Raw genomic sequence first — 22,087 nt, forward strand, 5'->3', positions numbered from 1 at the left:
TGCCTATCGGGATAGATGAACTGGACATGAGACTGATAGGAGAGAGAGAATCCCAATACATCATCAGCCAGGCCCAAGGGCAATTTGCATGCAGACAAGTGAAAATTAAGGCCTTTCCTCCCAGGAAAACCTATACATGGCACAAAATTCAAAGTAAAATGATAACTCAACACACAACAGGGGAGGGGAGAGAGAAAGAGTTGGAAGTCATCAAGAAAAAAGGGGAGGCTGTGGGATGTTCACAGTGAGAAAAATAAAAGTAGCTCAGTAAAATAAGTCACTGGCATGCACAGGGCCAGAGAATCCAATAGCTGTACATGCCTATTTTAGAAAAGGCAAGTCCTAATATTAAAAACAAGTAATGACACCCAAAATGGAAGAAATGGAAGTTCCAAATCAGAGTCTGGAAAAGTTATTTCTAGACTACAATTCATAGAACCTCCCCAATGCATTTTGGGTATTGCAATTCAAAAGCAAACAATCAGTATTCTACAGCACAGGATGGTGACAAAAAGTATCTTTGGTGGCAGACGGTGGCTGGTGTGTGTTCTCAAGCCAGCTCTGAATTGTGACAACTCTATCCTGAGCTTTCTTGAGAAGATTTGTTCAGAGGACATAAACCAGTGTGATTTGTCCATGCAAACTTGGAGAGTTTCCATGGTTGAGCAGGGATTTGAACCCTGGTCTCTCAGAATTCCAGTCTAACACTGAAATCACAGTATCACACTGGCTTTAGGGACATAAGGTCAATAAAGAGGAAGCGGTCGGTACTGAGAAAAATACTTGTATCACAAGGGGACACACAAGCAGCAAGCAAAACATGAAGGTTAACCCCCACATTGTTGGTTTGATGTTGGGTTAAACATGCGTAAGATTTGCAAAAGAATTCTTCAGCTTCAGAGCATAGAGGCTGGCAGTCAAAATGACAAGTTTAGAATTTTCAGGCACATGATTGACATACCACTGAGCCCTGCTCCAATGTTCCCTTAACCTGCAGAGGAAGAAGAACAGGATTGGGGCTGAAAGACCAAAAGGAAGGATGGGTGTGAGCACAATGTGTGAGGCTGTAGAACATGTTTACATGTATATGCATGTGGAAGTGATGCTATAGTTTTAAAAAATCATACTAATCTTGTGGAAATCGCCAAAAGAAAAATGTATTAGATGAGTATAAACCTGAAAAGTGATTTCCTCATCATAACTTAAAATTAATATTACTGCCTACACAGCTTTTTTTTGCTTCCATGTTCTGTGTTCCTCTGGCCAGGTACTCAAAAAGCTATCTATGTTGGTAAAGGGAGTTTGTTACTAGTTTTATTTTTCATTCTTTGGATCATATGCTGTGTATTTATGTTTACCATTTGTATTATTTTAAATTGTTCTTTGGTTCTGTTTATTGTGTGTATTGTATTATACTGTATTGTTTTTATCATGTTGGAAACAGCCCTGGGTCCCCTGAGGAGACAGGGCAGTATATAAATACAGTTTTATTTATTATATATATTCACACTTGTAGATTACTGAAGCTGCCCTGAAAGATGCCCCCCCGTCCCCCGTCCCCCATGAACAGGATACACTAGGCCCCTATGCTGTGGCTTTAGCAATCAATTTGGCAGAAATATCCATTACAAAACCTCACATATGCTCCAAAATCAAAGTAGGACCTCTGAAACTTGTACAAATTATCAGTAGAAACAAATAGCATGGAAGAAACAGCCCCTCCCTCAAATAAGGGAAACACTGCAACCTTTGTTCATCTACCTCTCTACTTGCATTCCTTATTTGATTTATACATGTAATCTCAAATTACAGTGGTTGTAGAGTGGGAGGGGGCTGCAAGTGATTTGCCAGAATGTGGTTTGCAGCCACCTTATAAAGCAACTCATGTTTTAAACTCACATGTCCCTTGACTTCATAAGTTGCACAGTACCACTCTATGCATCAATACAATCTCCATATCAACTTGTTCTTTCCCAACAACTACCACTCCTGTCGGAGATTCACACTGTCACTTATCCAAGGAATACTTAACAAAAGCAGAAGGAAGCACACAACAAGAAGTGATAGAAGCCACTAGAAATGTGAAGGCCATGAGCTTAAGACAAGATGGTCACATATTTACTTCTGCAAAAATATTTCTTTGGAACATAGAGACATAAAGCAAAGGCAGTGTGCAGTATTAGACTATTGCAATTCCTGGTCGTATCTTCCTTTTTTTAAAGCTCCTTCTGGGTAATATATTTGTGCTGACACTCTTCAAGACTGGAGGAGTTTAATCAATTTTCTTTGTTTTACTAACATAGATAGTTTTGTCTGTGTTTATTGTTATTAGCCTGCTCTTCATAGGTTGAGTGATCCTCACAATTCAGGACTTCATAGCCCCACTGGTACAAAAATAAATTTAATGTATAATTACTTTCTAATAAATAGTACTCTTAATATACCAAATATATATTTTTGCAAAACAAAGGTATTGTACAATATATATTCTAGCTTCCTGATGTAACAAAAGTGACTTTCAATCTGGAAAAGGTATTAATACCAGATTCCCCCCCCCCCCAAACATGACTTCCAAACTTTGAGAAATTGTACATTTCTAGACACCATCCATCTTCCAGGAAATACCGCTACTAATGCCCCTCTACAGGCATTACTTAGTTTCTCCTCCATTGTTTCATGTTTCACCCAGTTAAGCAATGTTATACATAGCCTATATAAAAGTAATAGGGGTGTTTCATGTTTGTCTACTTAACAAACTGTTCCTTCCCCTCATTGTTTCTAAGAGACAATGAGAATACATTTATGTATTCTGGAACCACACTAAGATAATTATTAAACCATTGCTAGCTCAGATGCACTTTTCTTGATTGTTGTATGTTCAGTGACTTTGAATTGAAGCCAATGGAATTTGCTCACTTCTGCATTTCCACTAACACATAAGTGATTTTTATAACAAAGGAACTTGACATTACAAATGTATTATTTTAAAGCAAATCCACTGAGATACAGTAGACCTCTAAGTTTTTGGAAGTAGAGGAGTTTAAAATAATTAACGATGCAACAAGACTGGAGTTAAGGTGCAGATATATCATTTTTCTTCTCTGTTTTATCACTCATGAAAACAGAATGTATATGGATAGCTGAGGCATTTCTTCTCAAGTTGGGCTTTTGGGCTGTGAAACCATATTTTCTATACAAAGTAAGCATAAAGATAACCCTTCCACTATAAGAACTCTCAATAAAATTTGGATTTGGAACTTCTAAGGCACCAGAAGTTGTAAATATGTTGCTAGCTGCCTTGATATTCATTACTGGGGGAAAGTTATCATCGTCAGACTAAAAAATATTTCTATTCTACTCCCCTACACAGAAGGCTATCTGGCTGTTGTTGTATCTAATATGCTATCTGTGCAATCACCCAAATAAGAGCTGGAAACACTAGATAAATTCTAGGCCAGGAAGACTTGATTGTATAATGATGAATTCCATTCCTTTAACTCAGGGGTAAAGAAAGTACAGCCTGTAGAGAGCATGTAGCCTGCACAAGAATTTTTGTGGGTTTCAGGATCACTGAGGGTCAAAAATTTATTGAACTTTATTGGTCCCCAAATGCCATCTAGAGGATGTGGGGCCAATTTAGGAAGTGAAGCAGAATGATTTTTTTAACCCAAATGGGTGAGGTTTTTAAACAAGAAATACAAGAAATAGAATACAGTTGTTGTGGGGTTCCTTCTCTTATTAGCACCTACCTTACTTCTATTTAATTCTTTTCTATGACATTCCTGTGTGTTTTATCTTTTAGACTGGATTTTAATTAATTTTAATTAAATGAAGAAAAAAGTGACAGAATGCTAGGCTATTTAGCCCAGAAAAATGTCTGTTATCAAGATAATCAGGACATTATGTGGGTTGGATGGCCATATGTCGGGGGTGCTTTAATTGTGCTTTTCCTACATGGGAGGGGGTTGGACTGAATGGCCCTTGTGCCCTCTTCCAATTCTATGAGTACTGCACAGACCTTGCAGTTTCCTCAGCATGCTAACACTTTTCCCTGGGTGTGGATGGTTTTATTTTGCTTTTTTCAACAGAAACATGCTTCCGAAATTGGGAGCGAGAGAGTAACAGAAACTCTCTTTTTTGAACCCCCGACTGCCAAACTCTACCAGACCTATTAAAGATTAATACCTAACCCTCACATTTGTCCAGTACAAATGTTTCTACCTCACAACATCTGAGGATGTCTGCCATAGAAGTGGGCGAAACAACAGGAGAGAATACTTCTGGAACATGGCCATACAGCCCGGAAAAAACACAACAACCCCAAGCAAACATTTGTCACAGAAGCTCATGCAATAAAAGTACTACAAGATGCCTTGATGTTAGCATATTTCTTCTGAAGATTAGTGACAGAACAACTATAATCAAGGACAAACTGTTGCTATAAAATCAATTGGCAAGGGGCTAATTTTAGACATGTAAGCAATACTGTGAACTTAAGCTAACATTATTCCAATATGTACATAATTTCAAGGATTCACCTCAAGACTGTACAGTGCATTTATCCTGTTCAACACAACAATAGGCCACACATGAATCACTCACCTCTTCATCTTTGTACCAAGATAAACTCTCTGCTGTTAGGATAAACCAATACTCCTTAGAGCCACCTTTCATGATGCTAATATTGTTGATGGTCAGCCAACCGCGTCGTATAACCTGGAGGAAATCAAGGAATGGGAAGGAGAATGGAGGAAGGAAGAACAGATTATAGGCTATCTTGAATAATACAAGGTGGAGGAGATTGCTTCAAGATCCCAGAAGTTGGTTTAATAGGATTCTAACCCTAGCTGCAGCAGAAACCCAAAAGAAAAAGCAAGACTGGACCTTTGCTTACATTCCCTTCATGGTCTTGACAACCTGGTCCATGACTAGAAAAGTTAGCAATATCACCAAAGTTAAGCAAAGAAGCATAAGACGAAATACAGATTTACCAAGACTGCATTAGAAGCACACATTAACCCCATTTTACCATTTATGCATAGAGCAATCTACGAGGAAAACCAAAAAGCAATAGACTTGAAAGACAGATTGTCACATATCCACAACCAAGGCTATGTAGCAGTAAGTAAACCAGAAATAGCTAAAATGAACTATTAAATTATGTCATATATTTGCCTAATGCTCACTCACAGACATACCCACATTCCAACAACTAAAATAAAAATTAGGCCAAAACTGTATCTTTTAACAGCAACAAGTAAAATCAAGTCTGTAGTCCATCTCGACAGTAAAAGCCATCAGTATGAACAGAGGAAGAAGCATCTACAATTTTGAAACTGATCACAAGTCAGCAAGGTTACCATAGCTAACATAAGAAAACACTTAGAGGAAGGGACAGCACTCATAGTATATGGAAAGCTCCACATCTCAAGAGCACATGTTTAGCTTTCAGGAAAATACAGTTGTGATTTACAGAGGTGCTACAAAACCAGCAACAAGTTCAAGATGAAAAGGAACTCCTGCATCGAGGTCTGCTGATGGAACACTCCATGGTTCAATTCCATTGTTTCCAAAACTCCAGCATGGTTGCTCCTATCAACAGCTTCAGAGTAGATATCCAGTTAATGAATTTGTATAGATCTGACACTTGCAGGTAATGGGATTATTCACCTGAAATGACAATTCTCTTATCTGACATGGTGATACCAACTTCACAAGAAATTCCCTCTTGAGTTATAAACAAACCTCTGAGTGCCTCACTATTTCATCTCAGAAGCATTTCTTGTCGTTTTACTAAGAGCAGTTAAACAACACAAAAACTGCTGTTGCTCTTATTGCCATTTACTGTTTTAGTATGTGCTAGTCTCCAATTTCAACCACATATTCATAAATGAAAACATAAATGAGAATAATTGCTAAAATACCAGTATCTTCTGTTATCTGCCTCTTGGAGGGATCATTCCCATTGTTTAGAATTACAGTTGGCGCCAGGGCAACAGCATTCTTTTATTCTGGAAAAAAATTCAAGCCACCTTTCCTCCCCTCAAATGAGACAACAAAGAACAGCTTATTATTATTTGTTACACACACTGAAATGTGTGTGTTTTAGGAGTAACAGGTCTATGACTACTAAGCTACGTGAAAAGTAAGTACAAGTTGGTCCTGCATATTTGCAGGTTTGGTTTTTGAGATTTTGACATGGTTTTGATTAAAATGTTCCCTCTAGAAATCTCTAGGTCCTCCAGGAAGGCCATGCTATAGGACCTAGACATAGAACCTCTTCAGAAATCTCTAGGTTCTCCAGTGTGATTCCTGTGGTCATCTTCCAGCAGAAATGGACCATAACCACAGAGTTGTGCTGAAGACCTAGAAAATTTTAGGGAGATGTTCTCTCAAGTAAAATCTATTGTTTCAAGCATATTGCTTTTTACACTAATGTTCCTAACCCCAACCACAGCGAATGTAGAAGACTAACTGTAGCACACAGAATCTCCCTAGACAAACTGGCTGATGTAGAAAATATTCCCCAAAAGGAGTCTGAAACTGTTTTATGACACTCAGAACCACCCTACAAAACAGATTAGGCTACAACATGCCTGCAGAACACCATGTTTGAAGAATGAATGCCATGGCACCATACTATAAACTCTGGGCATATGAAATCTTTAAGGCAGGCTTCTTCAACCTGTGGCCCTTCGGGTGTCTGGGCTTCCAACTTCCAGAAGCCTTGGTTCAGTTTGTTCAATGATAAGGGATTCTGAGAGCTGAAGTCAATCCTGGAAGGTTGCATGTTGAAGAGGCCTGCTTTAAGGTGTATCAAATTCCATTTGGCGAACAGAGAAGCCCAATTCCAGAAGGATTTTAGGCTTTCCTCCATGGATGTACCAAAATACCACCCAATTTCACTGTAAACTCCTGAATAGTAATCAGCAAAGGAACTCCCAAGTAGACAGAGACACAAACACTAGATCAGCAATCTAGTTGCTTATCCTTAAATGTCTCCATCACAGTTCTACTTTTCTATGTAGTATTAATATGTAGTGTTAATGACTCCCTCTTATCCCAAACCATGCTTTCAGTATTTGAATGGGTAACATAAACTTGAGTGGTAGGAAAAACCCTGGCTGCATAAAAAGCTACTGGGCAGGAGAGTTCTTAATTTTATGAGACAACTGAAATGAACCAGCAAGTAGCTAGTGTGCTAGTTAAAACAGGACTGTGAGCATGCTATCTTTTATATCTAGATTGGTCAATGATATGTTGACAATTCTCAATGTTCTCATTAATTTGTTTCAATGTTCATATCAAGTCCTTCCTTCTAAAAAGGAAGCCTAGAGAGCTAACAGCATGATAGAAAACTAATTTATTCAAGCTAGTATCTCTACGCTGGTTAGCAATGAGCAGATTGAAAAGGAAACAATCTATGTTTTGAAGTACTTGAGAAGCTTTGTTGAAGCCTACAGATTAGAAGACGAAAGCAAGACTAAAGGCTACGGCTGAACAGAGTTAACACACAATAACTACAAATGTTATAGCAAGACTTTGAACAGCATGGAAAGGGGTCACAAATTTAGCCTGGGTTACATTGCAGTTAAGCTTTCCAACCAAGCTTTGAAAAGGTATGTGCATCAGTGCATACCAGTCTGGTGCATCCTCATCTTTCCAGAACTGCTCAGGTTGCTGCTAATGTAAACATTAAAGCAGCAGTCAGACAGAAGTGGTTCACTGGTGGGCATGGGCTAGTACAAATGGTCACTTTAATTTGTTTGGTTCACACAAAGTAGTAGGAAAGGGGCTATGAATGCATGACATTGAAAAGGAAACCTGGCCAGAAAAAGAGCAGAAGTTGGGAATTTGCAACCTGTCAGAAATATGTAGTTTTTCTAGCCCCTCCGCTCCCCATCCTCAGAAACTCCACTCTCACTAAGGGGCTTTTTATTGAAACCACCCATAGCAAAACATTGGTCTTGGAGGTCCAAAGATGGGTTGTACAGCTTGCCAAATTAACAACAGCATGGGCAAACAAAACCCAGAAGGACAAACTGGAAGTATCTTCCAATTTCTTTTTCAGCCCCATATTGATCAAACAGGAGCGGTGTTTTACTATGCTACAAGAGCAAAACCTGCCCCTCAGATCTTTTTTATTCAAATATGTGTGAATCAGAAATAATTCACATTTTAAATATAATTTAAGGAAATGGGGATGGAAAACTGGACCCAAAAGTAGAAACATTGAGATACCTATATGGAAGAAATAGATCCAGAGAAAGAAGACTTTGAGGGGGACAATCAAGAGGCACTTGTTTAGAGGAGGTAATTTTTACTGACAAAGAAGGTACTTAACTCAGTTGTCCTTCATAAGAGTTGGGAATATTTACAGATCTCAGAAAGAAGAAGAAGAGAAGGGGGAAACTATGTGGAAGGACACATTTTAGGCAGTAAGAACTGATGTTCTTCCTGGGCGTCCCTATCTTTTATCTTTAGCCTGCTACTTCCTATCCCAACTCTAATATAGAACTTGAAATAACTTGAATAAGAAGCACAGGTTTCCATTAGGGCTTTCCCACTTCTTTCAAATGCAGCAAGATGTGTTCAAATCTAAGTATAGTCTGAGGAGCAAGTTTCACCTCCAGATCTTATGAAAAATAAGACACAGCCCAGCCAGTCAGATTTCCAGCTTCCTCTTAGCATAGCAACAATCCACATTCCTGCAGTCAGCAATAAAAAACCCCTAGGGATTGCATTGGAATTGGAGTCATGGAGAACAGAGAAGCCCTTGTGAGGCTTTATGCATTACTCAAATTCCAGACAGCTGCTAATCTTTTTCCAAATTAAAATTGAAGAGATGCTCCACTTTTGAAAAAGGTTGCATGTGTTAAGAGTAAGAATTAATCAACCTCAAAGGAAGCCTCATCTATATTTCTTGAATGAGTTACAGTTCCAAACATGCCTTTAGTGTGGAAGATAAGCCCAACGCTTAACATGAAAACAGACACGGATGGGTGCTTTGGCCTTAATGTCAATCTCTCCTGCAGCACGTAAGAGTGGCACAGCAGGGTGCTTGGGAAGTAATGCTTTAATGTGTGCTCAGAGGAATCATGAAAATGAATTATATTAAATTTTTCAGGCTCTTCTGGAAAATCAGAATTTCTCGGTGATGAGAGCAAACAAAGAATTGGTAGGGAGCAGCAATGAGATGATTTTCATCTAGTAAAAATATTACATGGCCAGGAAACCTCCAATATCTCAAATCTGAGTTGAACAAATAGATACGCATTTAAAATGGGTCAGTGAGCATGCCAGTTTCATAGGTAGATAGTGTTTTCTTGTTATTAAGGCAACACTGTCCTGACCCATATAACAAAGTTTCTGGCAATTCAATTTTCTTGACAAGCAATAAGTGTGCCAATTTGATTTCTGACTCCAAGACCATCCGCAACACCTCTCTCAGGGGCATCTGAGTTGAAACGGTTTCTCTAATCAAGTAGCAGTCCAAGCCAAATCCACCAGTCTAATTGTCACAGGAAACAGGGCACTCAAAGAAAAAGCATGGAGCAGCATTGGTCTCACCAGACAAGGGAAAGCAGTGCAAGGGCATGGTGGGCATGCAATCTCTTTGCCCAAGGACAAAAAGATGCCTGCATAGCAGGTGATGGCCACATAGTGGTAACGGTAGCAACTGCCAAGCAAAATGGGCTGATGGATGTTGTGGATAATATAATACCTCAGTTAGCCTTTTGAGCGTGGGCAGACAAGTCTAGGTCTGAAGGGAGTCCCTGTTGTTTGGCAACATTCTTGGATGTCCTTCTGAACTGCATACGGACTGTAGACATTCCTTTTACTTGGGACTGCAGTCACTATTCCAGATGCAGACATGATTGTCAAACAACCCCTTTGACTGGGCTAGATACCATGTAGACTGCAGGTGGTTCTTCATAGGGCCAGCGCTATTTTTTAGAATGTGGCTCAGAAAACAAATGATGGTAACAAAGCAAATGTTGATAATATACAAGACTAAAACTGCTATTTTCTTCTTTCACTTTAAGCTTGGGTCTCTTCTCTTATACCATACCCTAAGGTTGACTGAGGTAACACTCCAAACAGCAAACTAGTATCTACACTGACATTGCAAATAAAGGATTAAATGTAATTTTGGAGAGGGAAAAAAGTTAAAAATTGGTGGAGAACGCAGTCTCTATGGAAGCAGTTCGAAGAATTTCAATTACCAGCTAAAGTTCTCCAGTACACAAGCCATCCATTGTCAGCTATAGGTCTGTTTCTCAATCTTAAATGAAGATAGAGCTGAGGGATTCGTCTGTAACTGAGGTCCATAGCCTTAGCGATAGGGTTTACAGAACAGGCATGACACTTCAGCATACCAAAAAAGCACAAAGGAAGGATGGGAGGGCACCAAGTCAGGCCTGAAGAAAGGCTTTTCAGTAAAAACATGTCCAGCCAATTTTCAATATAGGAAAATGTCCTGGCATTGACAGGATGGATGCAACTAGTACCAACCTTCTCAATGCTTAATAAAGGTTTAGAAAGCCATCGTCCTTCCCTAAAAGCCATGTTTATAGGCAAGTTGATAAATTTAGATTTTAGCACTAGATGAGATTGCAATTCCCATGTCTGGTTTCCCCGGAATGCTGTTTGAAATCACTTTCTTTTCTGTGCAATTAGAAAGATGCTCAATTTACTGACTTCTATTTTTTTGGGAGAAAACAAGTCTCCATCACCAAGGTTTATTTATCAGTCACTAGCACAGTATACAGGTACTTACCAGTATCTCACCCTTTAGAGGTTGGCAAAATTAGTGGTGCAGGTAAATAAAGAAAAGCAGGATGAGGGACAGAAGAGTGGAGAAAACCAAATAATGGATTGAAAGGGGGAAAGGGGGAAGCGGGAAGCACAAAAATGGTAGGATAAAAAAAGGAAAACCAAGAAAAAAAAACAGTAAAAGAAAAAAAGTTACATGCTATTAATTATAATTGTACAGTGTTAATGTTTCATTACAGTCTTTCCAAACAAGATTCAACATATTTAGATGCATTATATACACACTAACTTCATGCAACAAGATATATTTACAGTTATCTGCTCAAGCCCTGCCTTCCAGCAATGGGAAAAAACTCAAAAGTGACAACTTCCTTTCAGGGATTCAAGATGACATGATTCTGAGTTTGAGATTTTTCTTTTCCGCCATATTACAACTGACATAGTGTAAGGGCCATTTCTAAAGGGAAAAATAAAGGCACACTGCAGAACTTATTCTGATCTAAACAATTAAGCAGCAATTATGTGGACGCACTATAATTCCTGCAGTTTGTAGCCTATACAATGTCATTTTCCTTTTTCAAATGATGCACGGCAAGTGTCAATTCCTTTGTTAAATTGGTGCTATGCTCACAAGCCAGGTCAACCTTCTGTGACTACACAAAGCATGTCCATACATGTGATCGAGTGTCCTGACATTAAGTCCTATCAGAAGGAAGGAGACATCAATCAGTACCTGATTTGGTATTGCTCTTTTCTTATTTGCTTGGGTGTTTCTTTGCTGTGCACTGAAATAAAAAAAGAAGAATAAAAATGCGATTTTACATTAAACTTGTCTATTATCATCATCACACCTCTAACAAAATAAACCTGCATATTAGCAATGCATTCATTCCTATTCAAATCAAGCAAAGTTAAAGAAGGGCAAAAAGGAAGTTCCAATAGCTGCGAGAAAAGTCCAAACATCCAGAAGCAACACAATAGATTTCTCCAACACCAGAAGTCTCATAACAAACCACAGCAGCCCTGTCAGGTCTAGTTGGAAAGTGAGGCATTAAAGCCAGAACTGCCCTCTTCAGACTGGGAGAATGGTTAATTTTACAGTTTAAGTAGGAGGTGCCTCTCTGTCTTGGTCCAGCTAAGTATTCTTTTTCAATAAACTTGCTTTCTAATGGATGGAGTGAATTCCCACCAGATACAGACATGCACAACCAACAAGAGTTCACTGACCAGAAGACACATGTGGGGCATTTCAAGATGTTTCATGTTGCCAGCTCAAACTGGTTTCCATGATGTCAGAAACAAAACAAATATGGCTGCTGAATGAATCAGAGAAGAGAACGAATTTTGACCTCTCCCATATTTCCAACAGGTGCCTCTCAAACTGAAAAGGGCACCTAGAAACATGGAAGTAAATTTTGAAACGAGGCTTAGAGAAAATGTTATTTTATTTTGTTTTAAAATCAATTTCTAGGGTTTGTTTGATATTTTTGCAACAAGAAATATTGATCATGTCTAGCTAAGGAAATGCTGCCTCAAGACTTCCAGAAGAATGTTTGTGCACTCTGTGATCTAGATGAGAATAAAGAAGCCAAGTTTTCAAAGCAGCATGCAAAGATATTTGTCCACAATTGGAGAAAAGCTTGAGTGCCATGCGTTAGGAAGGCAGTGCTACAAAACTGTAGGTCAATTGTTTAAGTTCATTCCGTTACTTTAAGAGCATTTTTATTCCAAAGAAGCAAAGTTGAAAGGGTTACGGAATATCAACTCCCACAGACCTTATTCTATTATATAGTCAAGAAAAAACAATCCACAACATTGCCTAACACTTGTTTTGCTGTTCACCCATGTTAATTAGTCTGGTTTTCCTCCCCCCAAAAATATAGCCTACATCAGCAGCTCTCAAACTGTGCTCTTCCAGATGTTTTGAACTTCAGCTCCCACAATTCCTAATAGCTGGTAACCTGGCTGGGATTTCTGGGAGCTGAAATCCAAAACATCTGGAAGAGCAAAGTTTGAGAACCACTGGCCTAAATCAATTTGCTGTCATCTGAAAATACCAACTTCCTTTTGGAGGGCATCAAAGAATCATAGAATCGTAGAGTTGGAAGAGACCTCACGGGCCATCCAGTCCAACCCCCTGCCAAGAAGCAGGAAAATCTCATTCAAAGCACCCCCGACAGATGGCCATCCAGCCTCAGCTTAAAAGCCTCCAAAGAAGGAGCCTCCCAATGTCCCCAAGATGCTTTAGAATATTTATCCTGACCGGTATATTACAAATCTTTAGAGGCTGCAGTGGTATGATCTAGTTGGCTGGATGCAACTCACCTTACACTACTAAATACATGTACACAAGATAAGCAAATTTACTATAGTCCTCTAGCCAATGGAAGCATTTCTACCATGCAGGTTTGTGTTGAAAGGGGTTAAACATAGCAATCCAGTTCAGCCCATCTTGCATTAACCAGATCAATTTGCATCTTTTCTTTGAAACCTGAGTTCTTTTGGTAACAGAGAAAATGTCAGGTTAAATGAGGAGTGAGTATTAAGCATGGAGGAAGGTGAACAAGAAAGTACAGAGAGCACCAAAAGTAATATATCCTCCCTGTTAGAAACTTTTGATGAAAGCAGACTTAGAAAGAGGTATTTTAACAAGCATAGAGGGCTAGAATGTTAACAAATATTTTATTTCTGATTATCTGAAGTTTTGATCCCCACAGAGGCCATTCAAAGCCTCTGTTTCAGAAGTGGTACAGGCTTTATGATCACACTGCTGTCTATTATAGATCTAGCCATCTCCTCAGAGCCTTCTCACTCAACTCCTGAAAGGAGAAGCTCCAGAAATGTTCACTGAGCTTAAGAGCCAGCTATTGTTTATGGTCAGAAACAGCAGAGGGCTTTGGAGAGGGGATGGTCCTCTCTCATTTGTGACAGAGAACTGAGAAAGTAAGGAACAAGCAATAGCTTTGCCCACAACTGATCTATAGAAGTAAGGAGATTGGCAATGAGAGGATCTTTCTACTGTGGAAAGTGAGAGCTTGCTCACTTTCTAATTCCAATTTTCTTCATAAAACCCTTCAATTAGTGCTCCAAAGGTTAGTCAAGCTAGAGGGCAGTCATAAAAATGATACATTCTCACAGGCAGATACGCACCCAGCCACCACATGTTGCTCAGTGTAACAGCTGGGGACATTGGGAGAAGTTTCAGAGGCATCCATAGTGAAAAGAAAGATTCAAAGCAAAACCAAGAAAGATTAATGAAAAGAAGAACCAATGATTTCAATGTGGAAGAAAGAAATGTGAAGTAGCAGACTGAACACAATGCACATTTGGGCTACAATAGAGAGAAGGGGAAAGGAAAAAGAGGGGAAAATTGATGGTCTGTCCAGACTCCTTGCAGTTTGCTTGTTGTATTGGGAATAAAAATGTTACCTGTACATATACATTCTCAAGGTGGCTCTAAAATTGATACAAAACCATTAAAAAATCAGGGACCTTCTGTGCAAAGAGTGTTTACTTCAGGTTTAAAAAGTGGCAGGCTTCCTGAAAATGTTCCCTTTACTTTATTGTTTGCAGGAGCCAGCAGAGACATCAATTACAGAAGTGTTGATTTGCTTACCATATTTATATGGCAGACCTATCCAATATTTATGTGGAGTACAGTGAAAGGAACTACAGGTATACTTCCGTTAATAAAGTATAAGTGGGCTATACTTCTGTAACAGAAAGATCAATACCAGAGGCAGAAATAACATGGAAAGAATAAGGAGGTTCCACGCACCCAGAATAAGAGCAGTTCAATACTTGTCAGCAAACATTTTATTCAAAACTAATAATATGCACATGTGAAATAAAACAACCTGGTCAGGCAAGATGAACATAAATACATAGAACATTTTGAACCGTATAAAGAACACCTATAGGCTCTTCTCAAATGTGATGCCTTTTTCTTTCCCTGGCCTCCATTTTTCTTACAATTTCCATTTTGGTGGCCAAATCTATGGTTTTAACCTGTTGGAAGATGCTGATGAGGCAGGCTGATCTACTGTTACTTTTTCCTCTCTGGTTGCTGTCCATGCCTGCTCAGTAAACTACTGCTTACCCTGTCTGTTGCAGGCAGGCACACAGGGCTACAACTGAATTGGTTTGAGTGGAATCCTGCTATTCTCCAGGCCACTCTTTGTTTAACCAAGACATGCTGGTACAACCTGACACTGAAGAGAGTCTCTGTTGCTCCCTTTCTACTTCGTGATCCTCTCAATGCCAGTGTTAGATAATAAGGAAAAAGGAAAAGACTAGCAATTTTAAAAAAATGGTAAAAAGGAGCTTTACTGTTAGAAGTCCTGTTAACTGAGGTATGATCATAACTTTCATTTATTTGATTTACGTACTTAAGAGCCTGAATTGGTACCTACACTGTAGAACATTGGTAGGAAAGAAAGCTGGTAATGAGTTCAGAGACTTGCACAAAGCTTCCCCAATACAATTGTCTATCCTGTGCAAAGGCTGTAGATGTTGCTCAGTGTAAAAAGCATCTGACTCTCAAAAGCAAGTTGTTCAGGAGCCTGAGCAATAGAAACAATACAGCTCTTCCCAGAGAAGGAGGCAAAAAGCAAAACCCACTCGGAGCATGACAAAGAAAGTCATAGTTAAGCAGATTCTGTGGTTGGATAGATAATGATGGCCTCAATGAAAAGGTAAACTTAGTGGAGAAATCGGAAGCCATTTCCGCCACCAACAGCCACACATTCCTATAATGAGCCATACAAACATATCTTAAGAGTGCAAAGCTTGGGGGATTTGATCACTGAAAGCACAGACAGATTGGATAACTTAGTTTATGAAAGACATGTGATCTACATGGCCTTAAGATTGTGACTAGAAACCACTGAGACTGACCAGAGGGGAAAGCCTGAAGTTGCTGGTAATAGCTAATGGTAAACAGAAGTACAAATTACCTTAGTAAACAGAGAGGACATCCTAGATTCTAGAATATAGTTACCCAGTAGGGTTTGGGTTCACCATGATAGCTTTAAAAACATTACCTTATCCATGCACAACACAACTGCAGGTTCAGATTATGGCACCCAGCTAAAATATATGTTCAGAAATTAGTGCTGTTACATCCCAGGACCATTTTGAGGTAAAAAGAGATTAAGTGGACAGGGTATTCTTGACCAATGAAGGAATTAAATTGCTGCTACTAAAAAGGATATATCCTGTAATGCAGCACTTAAAATGATTCTGTCAAAGACAGACCATAAGCTTTTCTTTGGAATAATTCCTCCCTTAGAGGTTATGGGATAAATGAACAACACAAATTAAAAAGAAGCATCAAAGGCAGGTCAAAAGCCTCAAGAAGTTGGATGATATAGCTGATTTAAACAGGACAACCCTATTCAAAACTACAGAACAGAGTTTAAGTGGTCAAGGAGACTATAAACACAAGATTTCTTCTCTTAAAATGTGGAAGCATTTCTCCCACAAATATGAGAAAAAGGAGGCTGACTCAGAGAAACCCAATGTCAGTTTGCAGTAAAGATTGTTACCGCATTTTGGAGAAAGAATGTCAAGACATTTTGGAGAAGCCAGGTGAAAACATTGCAATTATACATGGGCATTTAAACACAAGAAGCAAGTAAAATAACTGAAAGGACTGTGCAATTGCTGGATACCATAGAAGAACAACAGCATTAGAAGACGTTAAGAGAAAATGCACAATTGGTCCTCCCCTGCCCTCTTTTTAAGAAGAAATATACATTACAGTTGAAAATGTACCTAATTTCCCCCAGATTTGCATTCCCAAGGAGTGAGTGTAAAGTTACAAAGAATGGCTTCTTAAGCATTAATCACCATGACATGAATGAATCATCTAAGTATTTCTGAGTTCACAAAATGCTCTGGGGTCAGCTGTTGTATACGAAACCCAGACTGTACTACTGCAAAACTAGGGAGGTGTTGGTTTGTTTCCACATACGACAAGATGATGCATCTCAGTGTATGATTTATGAATGTGTAGCTGTGCAGCTAAGCAACTACAGTAGAGTCTCACTTATTCAACGTAAATGGGCGGGCAGAATGTTGGATAAGCGAATATGTTGGATAATAAGGAGGCATTAAGGAAAAGCCTATTAAACATCAAATTAAGTTATGATTTTACAAATTAAGCACTAAAACACCATGTTATACAACAAATTTGACAGAAAAAGTAGTTCAATACGCAGTAATGCTATGTAGTAATTACTGTATTTACGAATTTAGCACCAAAATATCACAATGTATTGAAAACATTGACTACAAAAATGCGTTGGATAATCCAGAACGTTGGATAAGAGAGTGTTGGATAAGTGAGACTCTACTGTATAACATACTGCTCTTTCTTATTGAAAAATATAATCAGTGCAACATTGGTAGGTACCACAAACTCACTGTCAGCCTCTTCATTTTCTTAAGGTCACAAATCAAAGTGCTCAATATGCCTGCAAGTAGTTCTTCTTTCTTATAACTCAACAACACACCATATCTCAATAGTTCTTTACTCAATACTATTTGTGCACAAAATAAGATCTTCTTTCTCAAACACAGGCTAGATCTACATGGCCATATCAGTCAGTTTCTGAATACAGATTATCTGCTTTGAACTGGATTATATGAGTCTACACTGCCATATAATCCATTTCAAAGAAGATAACTTGGATTCAGAAACTGGATTATATGGCAGCGTAGATGGGGCCACACACGTATGGAGAGGCACTCTGAAGGACTGCACTGCAGATCACTTTCCTGGAAACCGGTCAAAGTATTTTTCCTGGATGTGGTATGAGACTTCCCTATTTTGACTGGCTTTGAGTAGCTGGATATAGGCCATTATTGGAGGAAAAGACAATGGTCCATTAAAATTTCTGAAATTTCGATGCATGTAATTTGCATTTCATCTGGGTATGCATCTGAGTTGCTTGAAAAAATCTCTTCAGAATGGAGGACGCAAGCTAAAGCAATGTATGTGTTATGTCTGTTCTCATTCATACCCAGGCCATGACTGAAAACATAATAAAAAGACAACTTAGGCAATCTGGGCCTTCAGTTTTGAATAGTATACTGATCCTTCCTTTCTGAACCTCAAACTGGGAGAGAAATAATCAAGAAAAGACATTGTGCTAGGCAAACTATAGAGCCTTGCCCCATGATTTCTTCAGCAATTTCCATTCCAAGTAGAGGCAAGTAAATAACAAGTACGAGTAGAGCACTTGTATGTGGCAAGCTAGGCTTTTTACAGTTCCTTGGTATCCTGTGTTATCTGAATCCTTACTACTCTAAAGTACCTGAAAGATTATCTTTCATAAAATTCAAGTTTGATCTCAACTACATATACAGTAGAGTTTCACTTATCCAACATAAACAGGCCGGCAGAATGTTGGATAAGTGAAAATGTTGGATAATAACGAGGGATTAAGGAAAAGCCTATTAAACATCAAATTAGGTTATGATTTTACAAATTAAGCACCAAAACATCATGTTTTACAACAAGTGTGCCACTTGTTGGGAGTGTGGCTGCACTTGTGTTGTTGTTGGGCGTGTTGGCCCGCTGCATGTTGCTGTTTAGAGAAACACCTGTGGATCTGGGCAGGAGGCAGACTGCATTGGATAATACAGAACATTGGAAAGCGAAGGCAGGATAAGCGAGACTCTACTGTAGCTAGTTTTAGGCAACCAATCCATATCCCTGAATCCCAATACTGGGATATGTGCAAACAGTCAGAATCTCTGGGGAAGAAAGCAATTCAACCACACTTCAGCTTTAGTTTGAGCATCTGAAAGGCATCCAGTCAGAAAACACTGATTAGCCAGGAAATTCAGCAGTCACACACAATGCTCCCCAGGACACATAATGCTCCCCAGAATCTCTTCAGACTTTACTTTGCAGCAGATACTCACTTCGCAAATCCAATGAAGTCCTCGTGGTTAGTATTGATGTAGGAAAGCTCTATGTCAATCAACAGGAGAATCTAAAGAGACAAAAATGAAAAGTTCACCTAAAATGGCAACTAGTCAAAAAAATTATTCACCTAGTATATAATTAGGAAATCAGTAAGGTTTGCTTGAATTTCATGCATAATATCTTGGCTGTATCAGTCCAACATTGGGGTTCCACAAACTCCAAGAAAGACTCTTAGATTAGAAATAAAGATATGACTGATATGACTGATTTTAAAATGACATCGATTTAACATTAAAGAAAGATCACATTGATATCACACTCTAAAAAATTAATATTGAACAAAACTATTTTGCTCTCATGAACTGATGGCCAAAAACATTCATGTCATAAAATATTACAGTGGGGGGGGGAGTATTTAGTCAGATACCAATTGTACAAGTTCTCCCATTTAAAAAGATGAGAGAAGCCTGTAACTGACATCATAGGTAGACCTCAACTATGAGAGACAACATGAGAAAACACATCCAGAAAATCACATTGTCTGATTTTTCCTAAAGACTAACCTAAAGGTGTCTCAAAATGTCAGCTGTGACAATGTGACTGGACGCTTCAATGGCACCACAGGGTCTCTTCCCCTATTTTACGAGACTTTTAATATTAGGATTGAGCTCTCTTCACTCAGTTGCACCCAGTTTAGAGTGAAACAATTAAGACTGCTCACCTGGTCCTTTGTTTTCCCTTCACGTTCTCTGATGTAAGTAGTAACAATTCTCTCAGTTTCTTCTCGCAGCCTGGGGTAAGAACCAAGCTGAGGACAAGGGGGAAAGAGATCAGATCTCTGCAGCATCACACATTAATTCACATAGATACAAAGGGACAGAGGAAGGGAAGGATCGGGCTGTCTCCCAGCTATACCATTTACGAAGGACTGAATCAAGGAGTTTTTTTGCCACTTCAGTACAGATCCCCCAAAATATGGGGGATGTCTAAAAATATACCCTATGCTCCCCTAGGGCCTTGTTCTGGGAAACAACCCAAGATCCTTGTGATGTTTAGAGGAGAAAAGGAAGACACAGGTGGCTGGATTATTAGTACTACAGGAGGAAAGAGAGCTACCTGTGTTTATATAAAATATAAAAGGCTACTATAAGTCAATTGATTACATAATGCCAGAGTGCTCCTTCATCTTAAGTAATATCAGAGCTCTTTACTCAGTATGTATGTACTACTCTTGTGGCACCCAGGAGTCCACGAGGCTTCAGAATTTGGATCCACTAAAGCTGCTCCAGTCCAAGCAATATATGTGCGGTGCTACTGGCGGACCTTGCTATGAAGCCACTCCAAGGATAGAAGCTCATAGGAAGGGTAATCCAACAACCATGAAGCCAAGTGGGCAAATGAGAAGTCTGTTTAAGGTCCCCTGAAGAGGACACAGCCCAAGTGTTTTAAGGAATAGTAACTTTTAGGGGAGTCCAGCTTGGCACAAACACAGCTTGGCCTTACATAAATACAGGACATGTTTTCTTTTACATAGGCACCACAAGCAGCCATATTCCAGGAGGTAGGAAAACGTAGGGAGATGAGGAAGAACAGTACAGACTCATTACCTTCTCCGCACACTTTTTAATGACCATGGCCAGCTCTGAGACCACCAGATCAACACACTTCAAACTGGGCTCTTTGAGCTTTATAATCTGTTTTTTCACTATGGCTTCAAAAGCCATGTCAGGTGTGAAGAGCCCCGTCCTGTACCATGCAGAAAGCGCGAACAGAAAGGCGAGAATTCGAAGAACAGGGAGAAAAAAAGTAACAGAGAGATTCAACAGGTTAGTAATGTGCAAATGAAAAAGCAGCAGCACTTCCTCAGGAAGATCTTTCTTACAATGTAAACTACTAACAAGGAATTAGCCCTCCAAGGATCTCTTGAGTCGAGCTGCTCAGTAGCACTTACAACAGCCCCAAGACTTGGCAAAGGAATGGTGTCTTGGCTTCTTATTACCTGAGAGGTCTTTCAAGTGATAATAGGAGGGGCTTGGCCAAAAGCATGAAAACGTTCTTACTGACAAAGGCAGAAAAAATACCCCTGCACAGAGGGAAGAATTGGATGATGGATTCATCTTTTTCCTATAATTGCTAGTTTGATCAGGAATTACCGAACAGTAAAGTAGAACAGGAGTTGAAATGATGGGCCCTTTCCTGACCTTTTATGCAATCTCCAACGCCCCACAAAAATGTGAACATTGTTTTTTCGTTTTGTTTTTAAAGACATATGCCAACCTCATCTCTGAGAGTATCAGTCATGTGTGTGAGTATGACAACCTTTCAATCCTCTAACAATAAATGCATTCTTTAAAAATGGAAGTAAGATCTTAAAAACCAGATGTGACCTTCCAGTCATTTCCTGTTTCATTCTGAGTAATTGGTATCGCTCCTGAAAAATATAAGAACCAGAAATAATAGCCATCTGACCCCGAAACTTGTCAGCAATAGGTGAAGCAGTCAAAAGCCATCAATCAAATTTCTGAAGGATCAGAAAGGCTAAAAAGCTCAGCTATAGTTGAATCAGACATATATTTCTGCCTTCGAGTGCTATATTGCTGCCTACTTACCCTCTCAGGAGGGTAAGTTATTTGAACATGGGACTGCATTTATACCTCAAAACATACTAGAGTGGCACTAATTTATATTTTGGATGTTAATTGTAGCAAATGTGGTAAAAAAATCATTCATCACTTGATGAGTGCAAATCCCTTTCCATGTGGCAAGTAGATATGAGGTGGTGGGGTAATGGGATAGTTGAGAGGAAGGCCATAAGAAAAATAGTCACAATTTTGGATGGCATTAGGTTTTTAAAACTGGTTTGCACTCTTGCTGCAGTTATTGCCAACACAGAAAATCAAATCCCAAAGATGCTGGAATCCTTTGGTGTGGATATGGGCCATGTGTTTCCAGGCAATATTAGGAAAGAGGGTTCACATGATTAAATGCTGATTCATATATAAAAAATAGTACCCTAATATATCTGCGAGAATGTCAAGCTACACTCCTTCTCCTGAACATGTTAAGTTCCATAAGCAGAAAATATTCTGCATGGAGCATCACAACCCTCCACATGTAATCTGAAGTGGTACAAGCCCAAAGGGAGGCTGACATCAATAAAAATGTGGTTTGATTTGATCTTCTATAATTCATATTAGCGTTCATAGCCCACCCACCTAACCTCACAATGTCAAGCTATTTAGTCTGCAAAGAATGTCCCTTCCAATCTCTGAGAGCTGTCTGTGTATTTGTAGTATCTCCAAACACTCCCATTTCACAGCTTTTTCCTATATCCAACCCTTTTGAAAGTCAATAGGAATAGAAGTGTTAGATAAG

At 39.1% G+C, this 22,087-nt stretch overlaps 1 protein-coding gene across 5 annotated transcripts in view; it reads right to left on the minus strand.

The window, feature by feature from the left end:
- Positions 1–22,087, minus strand: part of dnm2 (dynamin 2) — an 82,049-nt gene that overhangs the window by 21,099 nt on the left and 38,863 nt on the right. For 2 of the 5 annotated variants that reach the window (XM_003216784.4, XM_062971394.1), the window contains exons 11-15: positions 19,434–19,520; positions 18,709–18,779; positions 11,510–11,561; positions 10,781–10,792; positions 4,603–4,716 (exon numbers count right to left, since the gene is read on the minus strand). In XM_003216784.4, coding sequence (XP_003216832.1) covers positions 4,603–4,716; positions 10,781–10,792; positions 11,510–11,561; positions 18,709–18,779; positions 19,434–19,520 — 336 coding nt within the window. Of the gene's footprint in view, positions 1–4,602; positions 4,717–10,780; positions 10,793–11,509; positions 11,562–18,708; positions 18,780–19,433; positions 19,521–20,319; positions 20,459–22,087 lie in introns of all 5 variants that reach the window. The other 3 variants (XM_003216786.4, XM_003216787.4, XM_003216783.4) reach the window with 3 other exon arrangements.

Source organism: Anolis carolinensis, chromosome 2 (assembly GCF_035594765.1).
Source record: "Anolis carolinensis isolate JA03-04 chromosome 2, rAnoCar3.1.pri, whole genome shotgun sequence".
NCBI lineage: Eukaryota > Metazoa > Chordata > Lepidosauria > Squamata > Dactyloidae > Anolis > Anolis carolinensis.